This window comes from Takifugu flavidus, chromosome 14 (assembly GCF_003711565.1).
Source record: "Takifugu flavidus isolate HTHZ2018 chromosome 14, ASM371156v2, whole genome shotgun sequence".
Classification (NCBI taxonomy): Eukaryota; Metazoa; Chordata; class Actinopteri; order Tetraodontiformes; family Tetraodontidae; genus Takifugu; species Takifugu flavidus.
Window position 1 is genome coordinate 6,349,880 of NC_079533.1, and position 23,083 is coordinate 6,372,962.

The following is a 23,083-nucleotide window of genomic DNA, read 5'->3' on the forward strand; positions in this document are numbered from 1 at the left end:
CAGTCGACTCTGCAGAGCCTTGAATATTGATTCAGCAGGTGGAGCTCGCTGCCAAACTAAACTAATTTTCCATGTAATTAAACACCCCAATAATAACCTGCATTGTGCTGACGGATCAGCTCGTTGCTGCAGAGATGCACAGCAACAGAACTGCATTTTCCAGCTGTGAAATCTGGTCGAGAAAACACTTTTTTTGCAGAGGACCGGTAGATTGGACCACTGGGGATTCTTGTTTCAATTTGGGCAGCGATGAGGAAACGGCGCCGTGCGTCTCACCATCGTCTCCCTGACAAATTGGTAGATCTGCGCCTCCCGTGGGGCCGTGCATCACTGGAGGGAAACATGGGATTGGGCCTCTCATTGCAACAGAGGAGGAAGTCATTTTCAGGTGAGTGAGGGATTTGCATCATCACCCTACCCCCCCCCCCCCCCCCCCCCACCCCCCACCCCCCCGACCAGTTATGAGCGTCTTTTCAAAGCGAGACGTTCTACAAGAAAAGCTTCTCCTGAGAGAACTCAGATATTGTGCCTTAAAGATGAAAAAGACAGGGGATGATATATTCAGTAGCCTCTCTAATGAGTTCAGTTAAGGCGGTTCTGAGTTCTCCTCGGCCCGGCACCACTTGGCCTTCACTCAGGGCTTTGAGACGGACCAGAGCAGCACAATTAATCTGTGGGTGCTGAGAACTGAAGGAGCTCAGGACTCATAGTTTCCTGAGGTCTACAGGACAACTGACATCTCACACTGACTCGCACGTTTCTGTCCAGGCCCAATGTGCACGTGGACCGTGCTCCCTGCTGAGGACCGGCCCAGCCGTCATCACGCCTCTGGTTGCTGAGGGGGGGCTTGAGAACGCTCTGTGTCGGCACCCAAATCCTTAAACCCACAGCACCGTTTTTATTCCTTTTTCACAGATTGGGAACTTCTTAAAAAAGCTCATTCACCATCTGCCCTATTTTATCTGTTCATCTGAAGACGCGCTGGTCCTGCAGCCGCTCCGTTTTATGGCTCTGGAATTAGAAGCAGGCTCCAATGGTCGATACCTGCAGCCCGAGATGAAGCCTGCTCATGTTCACAACACACACACACACACACACACACACACACACACACACACACACACACACACACAACACACACACACACACACGCACACACACACACACACACACACACACACACACCCTTCTAAAGGCAGTACCAGTGTGGTGAATTCCTAATGTGTCACTGTATTGAACGTGTGCGATGGCAAAGGGCCTCAGACGGGACCAAACTAAGGCTGTGGTGACCTGACCTGTCCTCCACTCTGGTATCTTCAGATCTCCAGGTTCTGCCAGGACGTGTGACTGGTGGGCCTGTTTGCTCAGGACAGACCAACGAACTGCCTCTGCTGCATTGCTGCAGAAGTCCATCAATAAAGCAGCGGACGTCACTCACACTGAGAAGGGCAGCGAGGAACCTATTCTATACGCCAGCAGTAATCAAGGAGGGAGAACAGCCTGCACACATCACAGGCAGCGTCAGCAGGGATGCACAGCCACGCATGACGGTGTAATAAGGCTGCCACAAATGAGCCGCCAGCACATGAATAAATGATGCCCACAGAATTAATCACCACAGAAACGTGACAATAATAATGGTCCAGAGACATGAAGATCTGGTGACTGTGTGTAAGACAGGCAGGCAGACAGGCAGACAGACAGGCAGGCAGGCAGGCAGGCAGACAGGCAGGCAGGCAGGCAGGCAGGCAGACAGGCAGGCAGGCAGGCAGGCAGGCAGGCAGGCAGGCAGACAGGCAGGCAGGCAGGCAGGCAGACAGGCAGACAGACAGACAGGCAGGCAGGCAGGCAGGCAGGCAGGCAGGCAGACAGGCAGGCAGGCAGGCAGGCAGACAGGCAGGCAGGCAGGCAGGCAGGCAGACAGGCAGGCAGGCAGGCAGGCAGACAGACAGGCAGACAGACAGACGGAGGGAGGGAGAAGGAGACCCAGCCATCTGCCTGCCCAGGCTTCATGCATCAGATGATGAAACTCCTGCCAGACATATTGGAGCTGCTTTGCCAGACGCCACCAGACGGGCAGACAGACCAGATGATCCAGAACAGGACACATTTCCACCCGTTGCACATACATGAAGACATATGTCCTGAATCTATGTGTTCTCATAATTAAACTGTAAGATGGTTCTATTGTTTCTTAACTAAATAATTCTGCAATAATAATTAAGCATTCTTATGAAGACAGTTTAGTTTTACATTCCCCCTCCGGTGATCGGTGCCCTTTGCAGTTCTCTTCATATTTATGATTAATGTTGTTTGCATGTTTGGGGGGTGAAGGATGAGAAGAGCTGGTTCACACGCTGTGCCGACCGTGGCCGTCTCGCCTGGCGACACGCGACAGGAATCCATCTGATAAGATCTGGACGTGTTTGTGTGGGATCAGAACTCGGTGCTCTGCCTCGCTGCGCAGGATCTGACCATCAGTGCTAAATATAGGACGTGCAAAAGCAAGACTTTAGCTTGAGAAGGTCAGGGTTCGGATAAAGGCTGCACAAGGAAGAGCTCCACCAAGGATCGCTACTCGAATCCTTGTGTTTGGGACGGTGGCAGCGAGGCAGCGAGCAGCCTGATCAGTGCTGAGGGTTCCATCGTCTGTGGTGTGTGTGGACAGCTGAGGGACACACACCCCCTGCCAACTGCTCTCTCTACACACACGCACCTGCACGTCTGAGTTGGAAGGGTTGGTAATCATAATGATCAATTTGTGGGATTTGTGCTGCTGCTCCCAACCTCAGAGTGCTGCTGGCCACATGTGATGCTCGTATTTGTATCGATTCCCCGACAGGCACTTCGCTCCCCTTTGGAGGCTTGGAGGAGGAAACACCGGCAAAGATGTGGCTTTAACTGTCAGCAGCATATTCAGCCCCGATCTCTGAGGAGAGACGTGGGGGGGGGGGGGGGGGGGGGGAGGCAAGGGGGGGCTGAATCTGTCAGAGATGAACCAGAGATGGAGGACGGAGGAATAAATGAAAGACAACATTGATCCCATCGATGCTTTTGTCTTGTCATCAATCAAAGTGACCACTGAAAAACATGTAAGTGAACACAAACAACATATTTTTACCCCAGACACTTTCCACCCCTGCTTGTCCTCTAACTGCCCCCCCCCCCCCCCGCCAGCTCCTTCACATTGATCCGGACTGAGTGAAGCATGTAATTAAAATGGACGGCTCTCAGCCGAGTCTCCTTTTAACGTTGACAAACCTCCTGGGTCCCGATAACCCGTGTGTCCGTGCAAATGATACCCAGCAGCATCATTACACACACACACACACACACACACACCACACACACACACACACACACACTGGGTGAATCAGCCTGTCACGCATCAACAGATTTTAGCGGATTTTAATTAATTAAATGACAAATCATTGCATTTCAAAAGTAATAACACTGTTAAACGCTGTGAAAATGTTTCTTTTCCTCTTTTCCTAAAAGATGAACGCGTCCTGTAACTCTGACATTGCCCCCCCCCCCCCCCAGGGTAAAGTTTGGAGGCTCTGCAGAAGCAGCTTTGTTTGCTCTGCCCTCTCTGTCTTTACAGGACCAGGGCAAATTATTCCTCTGCAGGAATTTAATTAGAACTCAGCAGCCAGGGGATTATGCAAAGTGAGTAAATATTAGAGAATGGCACAAGTGTTATCTCTCCATAATCTTTTACACTGATTATTATAATAACCTCCTCACACAAGGTTACCTTTTCTTATGGATGAGCAGTGGTTGGAAATGCTCGTCACAATCATTCTTTGCAATGCTTCATTGGCTTCAGTAGCAGCTGTTTCGATTGCAACACTCAAATTTAATGAGATTAATTAGTGTTGCATCATCCTGCAGTTGATCAATGCAGGAAATCAGACGGAACATTTCCAGCAATATAGAGTTACAGAAGATAAGTCTACAGAATGTGGAGCGCGTGGAAAGGTAATGGTAGCACGCGTGCACACGCACGTGCGTGCACACACACACACACACACGTGCGTGTGAGTGCGTGAGAGAGGCCATCACCTCCCATCCGCCACAGTTTAATGAACACTGCCCTTTATTCTCCTTCTGCTTTGGAGCTCCAGGGTCTTCGTGAAGACTCCAGGCTTCAGACTGAGGCTTAACTCCAGCAGCTGCTGTGGTGATGTAGAAGGCTCCTTACTGTAGCAGTGCAGAGAGAGGAAATATACAGAGCAATCACACTTTAGTGGTTCAAATCGAACAATAATGCACGTTTGTCACATGGCAACGTCTCTGTTTAAAGCTGCTTGTGTACCGACTGTATCAGCCTGCAACTGTCTGGATCAAAAGAGGCACATAAATCCTGCAACTTGGAGGAATCAAAGGAATTACTGAGGGGGTGTTGCAGAGCATTATTTGTAGCAACAGAGTGTCCTACATATAAATAGAGCCTGCGTTTGTAAGTCCCAGACTCCTCCACTGGTGTTTTTATCCTGCAGGCTCTGCTCTGCTGGCTTTTTATTTTCTCTGGCTCAGCATGATGGTTCTATTTCTTGTGATTGTTTCACTATTTTTACTGCTCCAGCCAAATAGTCCTTGATTGACCTTTTCAATCAGGACAAAGGTGGCCTTGGTATAAAGCCAGGGATGGTTCTCTGGGGATGGGGGGGGGGGGGCAGGACGTTCACAATTTTCACACCACTGAAGGAAAATGATGCTGAATTGGGAATTGACTGTTGAGATCACCCTGTACCACAGCCATGAGGCTGAGATCCAGATATGCATGAAGCGCTGAAGATGAGGCTCCAGGGGCGAAGAGGGGAAGAAGAGCAAATGAATGCAGGCAGAAATGGAGCTGCAGCTCCTGTTTCCTCTGACTCCACACCTGATTTTAATCTATTCAGCTGCTTATTGAAGCGCTGGTTTTAGAGCCAAGTAATGAGGGCCTTCTGCACTTTTGTTAAGGACTAATTCTTTTTCCTCTTTGAACTTGTGAATCAGTGTCTGCAGCCATTTTCAGCCGTTTAAAACCTCCTTCTTCATTTAGAGCACAAGTCTCGATGTTAAATCTCACAGAAGTGGAAGAGGTGGGCAACAAGGAGAAGCTGTAAAACCCATATTGGATCATTTCAAAATCAGTCCTGGATTCCTTATCAAGTCCTCTTTCCATGACGAGTTCTTTTATCCTCTTTTTGTTTTAGATCCACCAATGTTGTGGATGTTCATTTACACACATTCTCCAAGTATTTGCATGTGTTTGCCCATATAAGCGTGGCAGTACACTCATTAGTTAGATGTTTATATCCTCTATATTGTATGTTATGTGTGCTTTGGGTGATGTTTACAGTGTTCTGCATCCCTTTTTCATGTGGCTGTAGAACGCCATCCATTTTTCTTTTATCCATCGCTGATGACTAAACTGTACATTCGAGCTTGTGGAACTTTTAGCAGATTTCTTTCTCTGCCATGATTGTATACATCACATCATCAACCTCTCGGAGAAGTGCTGGTTTAGGGATCATTTCTATGGGATCAGTTGCAAATGTTGTCATTAGTTCTGTCTTCATTTTTTTTCTTGCTATTGACCAAACTAATTGATTAAATTTAATATTCCTGTAAAGTCTGTAACAATTCCCAAGCTTTAATGGCATCGCATCCCTTTGGCAGTGTTTTCTTGATACAGTTTAGTTTTTAGTAAGTGAAAGGGAATCCAAAATTGATTTTCCTAAAGGGTAATATATTTTATACTTTCAGGTCATAAAAGTATTCTTTATAATTTTTTCCCCCAAAATTTCACAATTACCTTTGTCGTATTCAAAGTTTTATTGAAATAAGCTCAAAGTTAGAAATCGAAACTGCTTGAACCACTTATATTTAGATTTATGAAAAAGATGTAAGTCACATTTGAATTGCTCACTTAACCTGCTGGAAGGAGGGGGAAAGAAAATAAAAACACATTTGCGTGGTAAAGTATATGGCAGAACACGCAAGCTACAAATCTGTGACTGCGCCTTTTGTACATCTTTACGGTAATGATCAGTCGTTCCGTACAGCGCCTGACATTTATTAAAACTATTTATAATCTGTACCTTATATATAAAAGGAGGTTTTCTACTAAAACAGACTTTTTGAAAGCGCAGAAAATGTAACACATAAAACGCTTGAGAACAATATAAAATACAGCGGAAAGGATGACGTGTACATTCGGGTCCTTCGGACTTCCGGGTGTTCATAAACAGACAGCAAGTGGCGCCGGCTCGCTTTAAAAATGTGGGTTTATTCCGTTATTTTGCATCAATTCTTTCCAAATATACAGCGTGTTAATGACCAGTCCTTGACTTGTAATAATATGATATATTTTCTGTTTCAGGTCTAAAGTAACGTTTAAAATCACGCTGACGTCGGACCCGCGGCTGCCTTACAAAGTGTAAGCATTGACAGCGCAGTGGCGCCTCTTCTTCTGCTGCTGCTGCTGCTTCTTCTTCTTCTGTCTTTATTTAATTAACATTGTTGACTATTGTCAATCGTACACCTGTTATGCTCATTCTATCCCTAAATGTTATGTGTATTTTCAGCTCTTTGTGAGCTAACATCTGTTAGCATTTAAATTAAATCAGAAAAAACAGAAAATGTCGTGATTATCATTACACAGAGAAGCAGACATGTAACAACTACTAAATTAATTAAGACTAAAACAGTCAGAATACATTTCCCACATAATTGGTAAGTTCAACAGGAATGAAAATGTACCTTTAGGTTTTTTAAATCTTGATTCTATATGTTCATTGTGCTGTTCTATAACCCAGTATTCATGGTGTTTAAGAACTACGTGCACATGTAACGTGAACAGCCAAATACGCTGACTGGCCACTTTATTAGAAAAGGGTTTAGAACCCTTTTGCCTTTAGAACTGCTAAAATTCTTTGTGGCACTTTGAATAAGTTGTTGGAAACATTCCTCAGAGATGTTGGTCCGTCTGGACACGGTGTTCCCTGATCCCGTAGGTGATCTATTGGATCCCACTCTGGTGACTTTAGAGACCACTGGAGTTAATCATTGTCATGTTCCAGAAGGCGGTTTGAGATGACTCGAGCTTCGTGACCGGTATGCAGCATGCTCAGCTAGGCTGATGTCTCGCGGATCGCTCGTCTCCACGTGCTGGAGATGTGAAATGGCATCCAAACATCAGCCTTTACACTCGCTGGTGGTGCGCCAACACGATCACCAGATCCTGTGCCATGAAATGCTGCTGGACGAGCTGGTTTGGTGTCACAGGCTGCTTCTCTGCACCAAACGTCCATCATATAAAACCATCATATAAAATATCAAGTTTTGGCTTTGATGAATCCACGACGTACCATTTCTGGGGAAATGGATCCACTTATCTTTTTAACACCGTGACACCACCACTAGCAGCCTGAACTGGTGATACAAGGCAGCATGGATCTACACGTTTATGTGCTTTACACCAAATTCTGAGCCGGCAAACTGAAAGTTGCAGACTCATCAGCTGTTATTAGCCGTTATTAGCCGTTATTAGCCGTTATTAGCCGTTATTAGTCGTTATTAGCTGTTATTAGCTGAGTGGCACCTGTGTGTTCTTCTGCTGCTGCTGATTAGCCAAAACCAGGAGACCTAATAAAATGGCCTGGGAGCGTCAGTCATGCACAAGTCGACATTAATGTTTTTCTCCAGAAAATATGATCCATTCCAAAGAAATGAACGTTTCATTTTTGCTGTAATTCTCCTTGCTGCTCCGAATGAGTCGATGCCTGGTGCCTCGTAGAGAAACGGAATGGTTCTGCAGGACAGGAAACCGATCACCAGCGTCTGTTTTCAGGGGGAATGTGCTGACCGTAATGGTTCAGCTGTTGTCTGAAGGCATCCCGTCTCCTTTTCTATTAGCTTTCTTCCAGGTTTATGTCCGACTTTCGCAATGTTCCTGCTTTTATGTCGGCAAAATCTATTTTTGTGTTTGTGTCCTGTATTTTATAGGAATGGAAAAAGTGCTCTGTGGAATAGTGAACAGGAAGTTTGTCAAACTTGTCGTCACTAACAGAAACGTGAAGCTGATGTTTTCTATGAGTAAAAACCTTCCTGCTCTGCTAAAATGATGCTTAAAACTGCGACATTCCTGCTGTCAACAGCCAAATGGAAGTTGGGACTAGAATAAGAGCTGAATGACTTTTGTGTTGCGGCAGACTGAGCGTCCCGGAGAGCACGCCGTTCACCGCCGTGCTGAAGTTCGCAGCCGAGGAGGTGAGCGTCGCCTTTGTTCCATCACATCAACATTAGGGTTGGGGCTAGCCTGAATTAGCCTGAATTAGCCTGAATTAGCCTGAATTAGCCCCCGACTCCCAGGAAAAGTGTCCGACAGAGACACAGAATCCTTTTCTGTTGCTTCGTCTGCTTTCTACCAGAGATTTAGGCCATCCCATAATGTTGGATACTGTGTAGAGGAGAACGCAGATCCAGTCGACTTTATTCTGAAAGATTTCAGCTTTTTCTTTTGTTCCTGTTGATTGTTTGGCAAAAAGTGCTATTTTCCTTTCTTCTAGAGCTCTAACGACGTTTTTAATCACCACTGTGACAATAATGATGCATAATTATAGTAATAAGTATAGTAATAATTGTAGTAATAGCTATAGTAATAATTACAGTAATTATTGTAGTAATAATTACAGTAATTATTGTAGTAATAATTACAGTAATAATTACAGTAATAATTGTTGTTATAATTACAGTAATTATTGTAGTAATAATTACAGTAATAATTACGATAATAATTACAGTAATAATTACAGTAATAATTACAGTAATTATTGTAGTAATAATTACAGTAATAATTACGGTAATAATTACAGTAATAATTGTTGTTATAATTACAGTAATTATTGTAGTAATAATTGCAGTAATAATTATAGTAATAATTACAGTAATAACTGTAGTAATAATTGTAGTAATAATTACAGTAATAATTGCAGTAATAATTACAGTAATAACTGTAGTAATAACTGTAGTAATAACATCTGCCAGGACAGGTCCTGCAGGCTGCTGTGCTGCTGTCAGATGTTGTGATTTGCAGTAGTTTTGCTTGATTTCACACATCAGCGCAGATGTTGATGCTCTCACATCTGGCAGAGGTCACGTGGTCATTAGTGATCATTAGTTAGTTAGTTAGTTAGTTAGTTAGTTAGTAGTCATTAGTTTTGTCCAAAGGAGCAGCCTCGGCACCGACCAAAGTTAGTGCCACTTTTCCTCGTGCAGAGTGAAGAATGTCGTATTTTCAGGGCTCCGACTGTTTGGGCGACGCCGCGGTGCTAATCTCTCCCTGGGGACAGACCCCCCCCCAGTCTCTGCTAAACCCACGTGCTGTAGGACATTCAGAGAGCAGGCTGAGTGATCTCCCTCCAGAACCCCGAGCAGAGCCCCCCCCCCCCAGTCTCTCCCCAGTCATCCGTGACCTCACCTGTGCTGTTTCTCTCTCTCCCTGGAACAGTTCAAGGTGCCGTCGGCCACCAGTGCAATAATAACAAATGGTGAGTGGATGAAAAACGGCTCTTTTCTCGTTTAGCAGCTCGTTTACTCCGTATAAACGTGGACGGGCCGTCGATGACGTCTGTCAGACTCGACCACGATGAACCTCGCGGCCCGCTCGTCTCGTTAGTCAGCACGAGCTCGTTACGCATCGCCCATAGCGGCTCTGATGATGTCATTTCTCTGCTGCTCATTTGCATGACAGTGACGTGCTTTACTTTCTGTCCCCACGCAGATGGGATCGGCATTAACCCCGCCCAGACGGCAGGTGAGGCTCCCGCCGTTCCCAGAAAGGCTCCGCAGGTTTTTACCCCAGGAGCCGTTTAAAAGGCTCTAAAGAGGGAGCTCGTTGCTCCCAAGGAGAGGGCCTCTTGCTCCGAGTATAAACATCACACGCCAGTGACGCAATTCTTTATTTACAGTTCAGCTTCCGTCATTTTTATTCTCCCAATGATCCCACGCGTGGGAGGGAATTCACGCCGTGCACGTGGGACCGTGCGAGTGCTCGGCCAAGCTCCAATATTTAACCATGGAAACCAGGAAACGCTGGTTGGGGGCCTCTGACCAGGCTCCGCTCTCCTCTCACTCTTGGAAGCGTGCGAATGGTGTTTAGCCATTCCTGAACATTAGAGGATCCCAAATGTGGGATTTTAAACAGGAAGATCCTCAACCGTGACTTCGGCGAATCCCTCGCTGCGCCGCCTCCCTCGTGGTTCCCCGAGGTTTATATTTAACGCGTAGCTTCTTATGTAAGGCGGCGTCCTCGACAAGGACCGCTCACAGAGCTGCCGGCGTTCCCGTGAGAGCGGGACGGCGACGCCTGCTGTGACCAGAGGCGACGAGCCTTTATCAGAGCTGCCATGAGCAGCGTCGGCTCCGCCCCCTCCGTCAGGCTGCAGCGCGGCGCCGGGGAAGAGGGGAAGTCACAATATAGCGGCGCTACATCATCATATATCAGCAAAGGGGCCGTAGAGGCAGCAACAGGCTCCGCCTTTAATCCTTTCAGACCTGCAGCGAGGTTAAGGTGTCAGATGGGGCTGATGTCGGAGGGACCGGCGCCGCCGCCGCCGCCGCCGCCGCCACGGCAGCGACACCCTCCATTAGACTGTGATCTTAGCGTGATGCGGTGTCTCGTCTTCACAGGGAACGTGTTCCTAAAACACGGCTCGGAGCTGCGCATCATTCCCAGAGACAGAGTGGGAGGACAGGGAGCCTGAGGCGGCGCTTCCCCCCCGGCAGTGACTCACCCGCCACAGACGTGCAGCAGAACCACCACAGCAGATTCACCATCTGGATCCTCACAGGAGCTCCTCAGCCCCCTTCACTCCCGTCTCACTGCCACAAACCAGCGCAAAGACGCCAACGGCACCCAGAGGATTTTGGCAATTAATGTCCGCAGACACAGATGCATCCTGGGAGATATTTCACCTACATTCAACAAATGGCTGCAGCAGTTACGAGTTTCTGTGTGTGAAATAAATCAGACAAGTGCTCGTGCCAGTGTTCCGTGAGTGTTTGTCTCCTCTAAATGTGGCTTTAAAGTCTTTATTCTTTCTAGTGTGTTCACAATAGGCAGGTTTCAACATTTAATTAGCATTAATAAGCAACCGTCATTCAAAGATGCACCTTAAATGTTACAGAATAATGTGCAATAGATGCTCAATGCTTATAAATGGAGGAAACATTGGAAACGCAGGTGAATCAGCCAGATTAATCCCGTCCGCACTAAATCATGGCAACAGGAAGTGGTGGATGGAACCTTTAAGTTCTCACTGATGAATGAGGACGCGCTGCCATTAATCACCATCACGGATGCTTTAAATCATTTCTCTGTGGACAAAAATGTCTTTGGGGTTAATGGTGTGTGTGAGCCGGAGCTGGTGTGTGTGTGTGTGTGTGTGTGCTATTTTTAAAGAACGCCACGTTTGCATTTGCACATAAAAGGGACGTTTGAAAACTCAAAATCAAGTCGCCTCATCCCATCCCAGGCTGGGATTTTGTGCTCTTTAGGCATGAAATTAGAATTTCACACTACTTTCACACTTAGTGAAGTAACAAGCGTTGATATTTAATGTCTGCGAGCAGCAGCGTAGGAAGACGGCCCGTGATGTGAGGGCGCCTGAGCTCATCAGCTGGGACGCAGAGGCACCAGCTCCTCAGGTGCATCACGTCTGCACCTGCAGCAGAGGAGCTGAACACTTCATCATCCCCTGAAGCCTCGTGTCAGAGGTTCTAAATGGAGTGGTGCCTCCGCTCTGGCGAAGATCCTGCAGACATGCTGGAGGCTGAGAGGCCTCCGTCTGCTGGGGGGCTGGACTCAGAGTGGGGGGGGGGGCGGGGGGCAGATGACAAATGGAGGCAGAGATTGTGCCAGTAAACGGTCGTTTCTGGAAGATTTCACTCTTTTCTGCGGGTGCAGCGCGGGTGGAGACCATGATAAAATATGAACGACAGACGCGTCACTCGCTCTGATTTTTACTGTATGAAGAAAAGTGGTGACTTTAATCAGTTTAAGGTGTTAAAGCTATTTAAAGCTGAGTGAGTTATAATCATGACCAGCTGGGTCTTTGTGTGTGTGTGTGTGGGGGGGGGGGGGGGGGGGGGGGGGGGTTGTGTCTGTGTTTGTGAGGGTGCATATGCGGGTGTGAGGGTGTGTGTATGTGCGTGTGTGTGTGAAAGAGAGTGTTTATGTGTTTGTGTGTGTGTGAAGGTGCATATGTGGGTGTGAGGGTGTGTGTATGTGCGTGTGTGTGTGAAAGAGAGTGTTGGTGTGTGTGTGTGAAGGTGGGTGTGAGGGTTGAGGTTAAAGTGCGTTAGTGTTAGAGGCTTCGTTGGGATGGTTCAGGTCAGAGGTTAGATGGGTAATTATGTCTATGAAAGTCTTCACAAAGACATAAATATGAGGGTTTGAGTCTGTTTCTGTGTGTGTGTGTGTGTGTGTGTGTGTGAGTATTGAACAGAAATCTTTTATGTCTGTATTTGTGTATTTGTGTGTGTACGTCAAAGATAGCCCAATCACGGTCTCTTTTCTCACACTCTTCGGCTGATAAACTCCCCCCTCTTTGACCCCGCCCCCCCTCTTTGGCCCCCCATTACCAGCAACCAATCTAAAATGAGATCTGGACGTTCTTCGCGGACACGCGCAGATAACAACCACCTCTACAGGTCACTCAAGCTGATAAGGAAATGTGGAAGACACGGAAGACGGTTGGCCTCTTCCTGCCCTTCCAGCGACTCATTTTCACCCATTTCACCGCAGCATGCGTGCAGAGGAGAGTGCGCGTGCAGAGGAGAGTGCGCGTGCAGAGGAGAGTGCGTGTGCATTCCCGACTGTGGCCCAAATGAGCCGGAACCTTCCAGGCAGTCGGGTGTTAACACGCAATTGAATGGCGTGGCCCAATTCTGCCCCCTTTTGGCCGTAATCTGTAACAGCAGCCATCAATTATCGCGGGATCGAGTGAAGCTTTGGGAGGATCTCAGATCCCAACTGGATCCCTCATGTTAGATGCTCCACTCAACACACAACAATGTCGCCTGTGGAAGGAGTGAAACTATTATTGTTCGAACTGACACTATTAATCTTTGGCAGGGTCATATTATAAAGTATTTTAATTGAACACGTCACGTGAGACTACGTGTATAAAGGATCGGATTCATCTGCTGTCCTGGGCGATGACGTCACGAACTCAAGTTTTCAAAGCGCTGGAAGTCGGGCCGCTCCACAGTTTCTCTGAGTGAAGTGGTCTCTCAAATCTGTTGAGGCAGTCCTGCAGCTAATCTTTTATAATCCTCCTTCTCTCCTTTTCTGCAGCCTCCTAATGTTTTTAAGCCCCACGGGAGACTTAATAAAACACTGGAGAGTGCATTTGAGGGACAACCAGTCTCCGTTTTGCGGTTTAAGTTCTGTTTAGATGGAAAAAGCAGAATTATTTCAGGGTGCAACCCGACGTGTGCTGCCATAGAGACTCAAACCGATGAGACGTCGCAGAATTGTCTCTAGAAGAAAAGCAAAACTGAGAAAGAGGCCAAAAACCCATCTTGATGAGAACGATCAGGTGCGTCAGCAGGTGTTTGCTGGAGCAGAAGCGCCTCTGCTCCACATGGGTGCTAACGCTCTCCCCAGCTGCCCTCTCCTCCGTGACAGCTGGAAATGACCCGCTGAAGAGGGGAGCCTTTTTCTTTAATGTGTGTCATTATCCCTGCAGGGGAGGGGGCTCCTGCATGAGCTGAAAGGCGCTACACCTTGATTAATTAACCTTGATCAAAAGCGGTGGATCAATCGCTCCTGAGCCAAATCCCAGCTCAAGTGAACAACTCACTGCATTCGATTTCATGAAACGCTTGTTGTTTCCTGGACTGCTGCTGCCTCGTTCTGCCACCAGGGGGCAGTATTTTATTTTAAAAGATCCACTTTTTAATAGGAGTTATTGCTGCATACACGTATAGCACAAACGTGTTTATTTCCCATTGCCTTTATATTGTTAGAATCCATCTGTTAAATTCTTTATGCTATTGCTGTTTTGCTCATTAACGCGCATCAAAAGTTTTGTGCCAAATTTGATTCTTTCTGAAGTTTAGGGCTAAATGTATCTGCTCACCTCCAACAAGCCGAAGGAGCTGACGACAACTGCAGAAAAGTGACACGTCTCCTGCAGGGCTGGGGGCTTTTTCTGATGTGTGATGGAGTGTGGCAGTCTCGTTCCTTATTAGCCTCATCACATCTGTGAAATCGTATGAAAGAGAGAGAATACGGCTCGGTTAGGGGGCATGTCACGGAGCCAAGCAGCCAGGAAAGCTTTCACACGCAGGCTGTAAACAAGTCATTAGCTCCTAACAGTTCTCAGCCTCCTCCCAAATACACCCCTGGAAAACACGGGACTCTGCAAACCCGCAACAGCGATCCCGTCAGAAAACGGAATTCTGGCTCCAATGTTTTTCAAAAGCGGTCGATTCAGTGAAAGCAGGTTCGTTCTTGTGATTCTCACAGATTTACACAATTCTGCTCTGATTCAGGATAATCGTCCTGTTGGCCAACGGGAGGCCGAGCCTGCAGCCGCGCTGTGATCTGTGATGCAAATGAGCGCGACACAGGAACAAACGGGCAGTTTCACCACAGCAAACGCCCCCCAGGACGGCACTTTGTGTAGGACTCACACGCTCGTTGTGTTGTGATTACAGAGCAGCGGCCAGGCCCAGTTGCTGGTTGCAGAAAGAGCTCCTGGTTTGTCCCGTGAATGGCTGCTTTTGCCTCGACTGTAATATAGGAACAAAGGTGGACCAGATGGGAATGTGTCTGTGTCTGTGTGTGTGTGTGTGTGTGTGTGTGTGTGTGTGTGTGGGGGGGGGGGGGGGGGGGGGGGGTTGCTGACCCAGACGTGAGGTAATTGCAGGTTGGTTCTGCAGAGTGCTGAAATCGGTGGTTTTGAAGGCGGAGCTTCTGCTTCTGTGCTCCCTCGTGAAGCAACAGGTCGGTTTGCACCTGACAGCGAGGACGGGCTGAGAGGAAGGGCGCTCCTCTCGTCCTGCTGGGGGAGCGAGCACCTGGCCAAACATTCGCCTAAAATGAATTTAGGGATTTAGAAAATAACGGGACACTTCACCTAAAAATCTGAAGCTGATCACCTCGACCCGTCACTTTTCCAGTGGAGCGACGGGGACGGCGTGACCGATGTAGCATAAATACCCACGATTGTGCTGCGGCTCAGAGCTGCGTTCACCTCCACAGCTGCACTAAAGTCTTGTGGTGCATCAGCAAATGCAGCTGTGGGGCCGTACGCACGCTGGTGTCCACCCACCTTTCCTGCTGAACCAGCCCTTTAACTTCTGCTGAAATGTCCAAAGCTATCCATAGGCTATATTGAAGCAGCTGCCATCATCTCAAATCCAAATCTGCGCCTCCTTATCCCGGCGAGGGAGCGCTCAGCAGTGTTCTCCATCAAGGGGAGCTTGTTTTTTGGTTAGTGCTCCTGCTAACCACAGTAAACAAGAGTCCCGAGGCCTTTCCTCATCATTAATGTCTCACTGACCAAGACAAAACTGCTTTGGTGTCCTCCTCTCTAATTATTAACCGGCTTCGCGAGGGTCCAACTCGACACTAAATGTCTCCATTTCATGATAAACCCAGAACGCCTCTGCCAGGATTTCATGCAAATGTGGCAATCAAAGGGACGCCTGGCTCCGGCGCTGTCTCATTACGGCACAGTTTGGAATCTTTCGAACGCACCATCGGCACCAGCCCCAGAATCTCCACGTGAGGCCTTATCAGAGCCGTGCAGCTGGCGTGTGGAACCAGCCCCATCTCGCATCGTATGAATATGTCATGAATCTGAGGCCGGACTTCCAAAGGGCTCCCATGTGCCTGGTAGGTGGTCACCAAACTGCAGCTCCGGCACTAATTAGTCAGCTGGAGGCCAGAACGACATCTCTGTGGAATAAACATCTATGGATAAGACAGGGAATCACTTGTAAACAAGAGCCCATCGTGTTTTCATCATTTATCGGCCTCTAATCGTGCCACAGACGCACCAGAACTCCATCTTACAGTCAGACTTTAACCTGCCCGACTCACTGACGCCCACTTTCTCTCATACAACATCAGGAAACAAGAATGTTGCAGCCGGTACGGAGCGTACGGCAGCTGGAGGTCCGGGGCTGAAATGACAAGGCAGTGGGGGCCTTCTAATCACCTAGCATTTTAAACGTGGGTGGTGGTGAGTCAAGAACAAAAAAGTAGTCCCTCGCAGCGCTTCTCAGGCTCCGGCTTATGTATGAAGATTTGAGAGTCTTTGAGGCCAGTGGGAAACTTTTCAAATATTCATGTTTGCCACCAGTTTTGTGGGCAATTGAAGATTCCGTCCAATGAATTTGCTTCAATTACACTAGTTTGAAATGTTAGATGTTCACAAAGCAGATGCTCCATCCCAATAAGATCCTGCGCCCCGTGTTTTTGCATAATGTTTATATAATGTTTTCTGGGTGGGGGGGTCGGAGCGGAGATCACGTTGTTTCCGTGGTGGAAGTGCGGAGAGTCCGTTCCTCTGCATCTCGGCCTTGAAAGACGTGAGCCACTGCGGCTCTTCCCTCGGCACCCTGAGGTCCAACAAGACGGATGCTTTTGTCTCCTGAGTGTGTTCCACACTGGAACGCTTGGGCTGTGAGCATTATTTTTGGATGGACTCTTTCCTTCTTCCATCAGCATTTATTGATCAGCTCGGACAGGCAGGGTCACTCTCCCTCCGAGCTGCTGGATAATAGAACATGTGCTCTGTTTCTGTCTGGCCTGAGGGAAGGTCAGCACATTTCCGAGGCGTTTGCTCGCCACACAATCAAGTGTAGGATCTACAAAAATGGGCGAATGTAGGACTTTATTTAGCTCATATTTATGAACGTGTCCTTGGCTGCTACCTTACGACCAGAGCCTGATCATGACTTTTTCCTCTGTTTTCCCTCATAATTGCCACATTAATAAACAACAATCATTAACCAGTTCTCATTCTCACCAAAGGAGTGAATTTGCATGATGACACTTTAATTCAAACTTAAACTTAAGTGCTTTTCAAAAGACCTCTTTTCCCCATTTCGTTCATAGCTCATATAATTAACTGCTATTATTCGGCGTGATTTTTTTTTTTTTTTACTTTAAATAGTTCCCTTCCTCCAGTCTCCGCCCCTCCGCCCCCCCCCCCCCCCCCGTGGCTGCCAGCCCGACTACCTATTGGTGATCAGACTGGGGGTTACAACCCCTCGCCAAATCCCCCCCAATGCGCGCAACGGTGGGCGGTGTTGCCTTTACGCAGGCTCCGGGGGGCTGAAGTTAAAACTCCTGCGCGCTTTTCTCGCCGAGTGCGTCTCGGAGCGGACTCGTGCGCGGACGCCGCCGTGCGGACAGCCAGACTCTCCACATTCCGGGGGATTTGCACTTCGCTCCTCGAGTCAGAAGAACCGCAGGATTTCCCGGATTTCACGCAAGATGTTGCACGGACTTCTGTTGTGGTTGTCAGTGACGGGCGTCGCGTCCTCTCAGCCCGACAGCACCGGATTGTTTTACGCGCTGAGATCCGAACTGTCAGAAGACGCGATATTGGTGGCCAACAACGGAATCCGCGTGCCGTTCGGGAGATCGGTCTTCGTCGATCCAATCAATGATCTGGTGCTTCAGACGCAGCCGGGGGACCGATGCAGCATCACCGTCCTGGAAGAGCCGCTCCTACAGAGACCGGGGCACCTCCATCCCAAAAAGTTTGCGTGTGATTTCGGCCCCAGCGACGTGACTTACTCCCACTTCGGATCGAGAAGTCCGGCGAGGGACAGAGTGCGGCTGCAGCTCAGGTATGACGCGCACGCGGAGACCGTTGTCATCCCGTTCATGATGGAGGTTGAAGTCATGTTTACGCAGCTTGAGTTACTCACCAAGAACATGCCCCTGGTCGTCGGTCAGCTGCGCGGAACCAGCGGCCCGCTCGATAGGAAGGTTTTAGAGTTCACTTATGACAGAGACCTGCAGAAGTGCCAGGTGGCCTCTCTGTCCAGCGGGAGCGCGCTGCCCAGGTACGGGCGGCTCATCGGCGGGGGGAAACTTTCCGAAATGATGGACTGTGGCGAATTCACCCGGGCTGGCATTCGCTACGAGCACACGTTTGAGCACAAGTCTCCCAACAGGGACTACGTTCCCATGGTGGTGCAGCTGCATGACAAGGAGGGAAACCTCCTGAAACAGGAGTATTTCCACCTCATGGTTCGCATCCAGGAGGGAGACGAAAACAGCCCTCCGAAGCCCAGCTTTGTGTCCATGATGATGATGGAGATCAGCCAGTTCGTCATGACTGCTCTCACCCCTGACATGCTGGCTGCTGACGATGCTGAGTCGGACCCAGACGAGCTCATTTTCAACATCACCTCTCCCTTGTCTTATGAGGAGGGCTACATCGTCAGCACCGATGACAGAAACCTCCCCATCACGTCCTTCTATCAGAGAGACCTGCGCCATCTGAAAATCGCTTACAAGCCCCCCTCGCTGGACTCGGACACCGAGAGAATTTTCCAGCTGGAGTTTCAGGTGGTGGACACAGACGGGGCCGTCTCAGACCCCTTCGCCTTCATGATAGTGGTGAAGCCGATGAACTCCCTGGCGCCTGTGGTGACGCGCAACACCGGTCAGCTGCTCTACGAGGGCCAGTCACGGCCGCTGTTCAGCGCCCACAATCTGGAGATCAGTGACGAGGACAACCTGGACGCCGTCAGCATCACGGTGGTGGAGGGGCTGCGGCACGGGGACCTCCTGGTTCTGGGCTCCCAAAGGAAATTCTTCACGCCGGACGACCTCGATGCTGGAGCCGTTGTGTATCAGCACGACGGCAGCGACACGTACAGCGACAACATTGTGTTCATGATGTCTGACGGTAAAAATGAAGTAGAATTCCTCTTCCCCATTACGATCGTTCCCACTGACGACGAGCCGCCGATCATAAACGCCAACACCGGCCTGGTGCTGTTCAAGAACCAGATGATGCCCGTTTCTCCGCTCATGCTCAGTGCAGCTGATATTGACTCGGAGGACTCGACGATTCAATTTACCGTCATCCCTCCTTTTTCTAACGTTGGCACAGTGCTGCTGAGGCAGTCCGACGCTCCGGAGGACCCGTCGTCCTGGAAGTTCAATGCTGAGGATGAAATGTATGAGAAAGAGGTGAGGGAGTGGCTTCAGAAGGATATCACAGAGGGGAAGTTGTTTTACAAGCACACGGGCCCTCACAACTCAGACACCATCATGGATCAGTTTGCTTTCAAAGTTCGGGATGACAACGACCCCCCGAATGAGTCGGGAGAGAACGTGTTTGTGGTTCGGATTCTGCCCATCGACGACGTTCCCCCTGAGCTGTTCCCTGGCACCACTCTGCAGACGACCGTTCAGGAGTTTAAGCTCACTCACTTCAGCAAAGAAGTTCTACGCTACACTGATTTGGATTCTGAGGATCGTGACCTCAAGTACACAGTAATCCAGCCCCCCACGGACACAGACGAGAACAATCCGGTGGCGTTCGGTTCTTTGGTTCTGACTGACGACCCCAGAAGAGAGGTCACGGAGTTCACGCAAGCTCAGATCAACCATCATAAAATCTCCTACAGCCCCCCGGATGTGGAGCTCGGGATCACACCCCACATCGCACAGTTCCGTTACACCGTCGAAGACACAGCCGGCAACAGCGCGGAGGGAGATTTCACCATCTACCTGCAACCCGTCAACAACAAACCCCCCCAGATCACCAACACAGGCTTCACGGTGTCTGAGCGCAGCACGCACATCATCAGCAGTGCTGAGCTGGACGCCACAGACCTGGACACACAGGACGGGCGGATTAGCTTCACTCTCAGTCAGCCACCCAAACACGGCCGGGTGCAGGTCGCCTTCACTGACCTGGAGAGGAAAGGGCTGTTCGGCCTCGCGGACATAACGGGAGGGAGGGTATCGTACAGCCACGGGGGGGACGAGGCCGCCAGCGACGAATTCCAACTGGATGTGAGCGACGGAATTCATGTGGTGACTGTGACGGTCAAAGTTAGCGTGAAGCCCGTTGACGACGAGGCGCCGACCATCAGCCTGCCCGCCGGGACCATCGGCTCCCACATGGATGTGCTGGAAAACGGGGCCACAGAAATCACGAGTCATGTCATCCAGGGCCGCGACGACGACACAGATGACCTGCAGCTGACCTTTATTGTGGAGGACCCTCCGGTCCTGGGGGAAATACTAGTGAAAGGAGCGCCTGCTGCCAGCTTCACGCAGGCGGATATCATCAACGGCGTGGTCGTGTACGCGCACACCGGCGGGGAGATCGGTCTCACCACTCAGCGGGACGGCTTCAACTTGACCCTCACAGACATGTCTGACGACTGGACGGTGGGCGGCAACAAGGTCAACGGGGTGCACGTTCAGGTCACCGTGCTTCCTGTTGACAGCCAGGCCCCCGAGGTGGGAGTGGGAATTCAGTTCAGTGTCATCGAAGGGCAGAAATCCACCATCGGCCCTGAGCACTTGAACGCTGATGATAGCGATACTCCGGTGGATGATATCCTCTGCACAATCATCGTCCAGCCCACGGCCGGCTATGTAGAGAACGCATCGCCCGCCCCGGGCTCAGAGAAATCGCGATCGGGAACCGCTATCAGTGCTTTCACCATTCGAGACATCAGGGAGCGGAATGTTTACTATGTGCAGAGCATTCACAAAGGCGTGGAGCCGGTGGAGGACAGGTTCACGTTCCGCTGCTCTGACGGCATCAATTTCTCTGAAAAGAACTTTTTCCCCGTTATTATAATAGCAGCCAATGATGAAAAGCCAGAAATCTACGTGAGGGAGATCGTGGTCATGGAGGGCATGAACGTTGTCATCGATACTCCGATCCTCAACGGGGCAGATGTGGATATTCCACCCGAGGAGCTGATGTTTATCATCTCTAAGCCTCCCAAACACGGCGCCATTTTAAACCAGCTGCCCACTGGTTCTGTTTCCGTGAGCAATTTCACCTTAGAGCAGATTAGAGAAGCGTCGAGTATTGTTTATGAGCACGACGATTCGGAGACAACGGAAGACAGCTTTGGTGTCACTCTGACTGATGGAAAGTTCTCTGTGCAGAAGACCGCAACGGTTATGATCATCGCCGTTGACGACGAGACGCCCAGAATGCTCATCAACGACGGGCTGGAGGTAGAAATTGGAGAGACCAAAGAGATAAACAACAAAGTGCTAAAAGCAACAGATTTAGATTCCGACGACGGCACGCTTGCATATGTGGTCCGCTTCGGGCCTGGCCAGGGCCTCCTGCAGAGGAAAGCCTGGTCTGGAGCCCTGCAGAACATCACGCTCGGCATGAATTTCACACAGGCCGAGGTCGACGCGGGGCTGATGTCGTACGCTCACAGCGGTCAGGAGGGCGTCCGAGACCTGATCAAATTTGACGTCACAGACGGCATAAACCCGCTGATCGACCGCTACTTCTACGTCACCATCGGCAGCATCGACGCCGTGTTTCCCGATGTGGTCAGCAAAGGCGTGTCTTTGAGAGAAGGGGGCAGAGCGACTTTAACCACTGATCTGCTCAGCACCACTGACCTCAACAGCCCCGACGAGCACTTAGCCTTCACCATCACGAGGGCCCCGGTCAGAGGCCACCTGGAGTGTACGGACAGTCCCGGGATTCCAATTGTGTCCTTTACTCAACTCCAGCTGGCCGGCAGTAAGATTTACTACATCCACACCTCAGACGACGAGGTGAAAATGGACAGCTTTGAGTTTGAAGTCACCGATGGCTTCAATCCCATTTTCAGAACATTCCGAGTCTCCATTGTGGACGTGGACAATAAGAAACCTGTAGTGACTGTCAACAGTTTAGTTGTCACAGAGGGGCAGGTGAAGCTGATCACTCCATTTGAACTCACTGCGGAGGATCAAGACACGGATGAGGAGCTGCTGAGGTTCACTGTCACACAGCTGCCCGTTCATGGTAAACTCCTCTACAACAGCTCCTGGCCCATAACCAGCTTCACCAAACAAGACCTCAATGAGAACCTCATCAGCTACAAGCACGACGGAAGCGAGTCCTTCCAGGACTCCTTTTCATTCACGGTCACAGACGGCACACACTCCGAGTTCTACGTCTTCCCCGACACTGTGTTTGAAACCAGGCGCCCTCAGACCGTGAAAATCACCATCGTCGGATTTGACAACGGCGTCCCTCAGATCGTAGTGAATAAAGGTGCTACCACTCTGAAGACTCTGTCCGTGGGTCACCTGGGGTTCCCCATCACCTCCAAAGTGCTGCGAGCAGAGGACAGAGACAGCAAGCCTGCGTCCTTGGTGTTCCACATCACCAGCCAGCCTAAACACGGCTACATCGCTAACATGGGACGAGGCAACAACTCCATCGACACCTTTAGCCAAGGTAAGCCCTGGTCACGCTCTTGTACCATCAATGTGGCTGACAAAATGACCGTTTTCAGATATTTGTAGGGTTTGTTTATCCGGACAACACTTATTCTGACCTTCCATTATTATGACTTTATTTTGTTTCTTTTTTTGCTTTGCTAAGGGTGCTTTTTTGATAACTCAAGGTGGCGCTAATTGCTATATAATTAGAAAAAATACATACCCCAATGTGAAATGTGCTGCTCCTTAACCTGAGAAGAAAAAAACTGCAAGTTTTAATTAACATTTCACAGATTTTTCTTAATATATGGAGTAATAATTATTCATGTGTGTGATAAGTGCAGGATTGGAGATTTCAATAGTTAATTTGTGGGCCTGATTTAGACGGGCTCGGCTCATCAAATCATAATTAGCCGACCGAAGTTGGAGGCTGATGTTTGGTGCAACGACGGTAGACGGTGAGGGATGAATAATTTATCAGTTCCGCGTCTCTCGGGAGACGTTCACATCTGATGTTCTCGCCGGTGGTTTGTTAAATGAAGCGGGACAAGAGTAAAGGATCATGGGAAAAGGTCAGAGCGGAGCTTCCGGTGACAGGCTGGCATTTGAGCACTCTGACGG

The 23,083-nt window shown here is 49.3% G+C and overlaps 2 protein-coding genes across 2 annotated transcripts in view; both read left to right on the top strand.

Moving 5' to 3' along the window:
• Positions 1–6,141: 6,141 nt before the first annotated feature.
• On the top strand, positions 6,142–11,043 carry ufm1 (ubiquitin-fold modifier 1). The gene is made up of 6 exons (XM_057055161.1): positions 6,142–6,273; positions 6,374–6,430; positions 8,205–8,262; positions 9,503–9,542; positions 9,776–9,808; positions 10,684–11,043. Coding segments are annotated over exons 1-6 (264 nt in total). The 5' UTR covers positions 6,142–6,271; the 3' UTR covers positions 10,758–11,043.
• A 6,249-nt stretch (positions 11,044–17,292) lies between these two features.
• Positions 17,293–23,083, top strand: part of frem2a (FRAS1 related extracellular matrix 2a) — a 41,454-nt gene continuing 35,663 nt past the window's right edge. Inside the window, exon 1 of the mRNA XM_057054744.1 lies at positions 17,293–22,478. Coding sequence (XP_056910724.1) covers positions 17,510–22,478 — 4,969 coding nt within the window. The 5' untranslated portion in view covers positions 17,293–17,509. The remainder of the gene's footprint in view (positions 22,479–23,083) is intronic.

What these genes read in the sequence shown, in the direction of transcription:
- ufm1 (XM_057055161.1), top strand. An exon ending in TGAAGTTCGCAGCCGAGGAG is followed by an intron (nt 8,263 to 9,502) that starts GTGAGCGTCGCC and finishes TCCCTGGAACAG; the next exon opens with TTCAAGGTGCCGTCGGCCAC. An exon ending in TAACCCCGCCCAGACGGCAG is followed by an intron (nt 9,809 to 10,683) that starts GTGAGGCTCCCG and finishes TCGTCTTCACAG; the next exon opens with GGAACGTGTTCCTAAAACAC.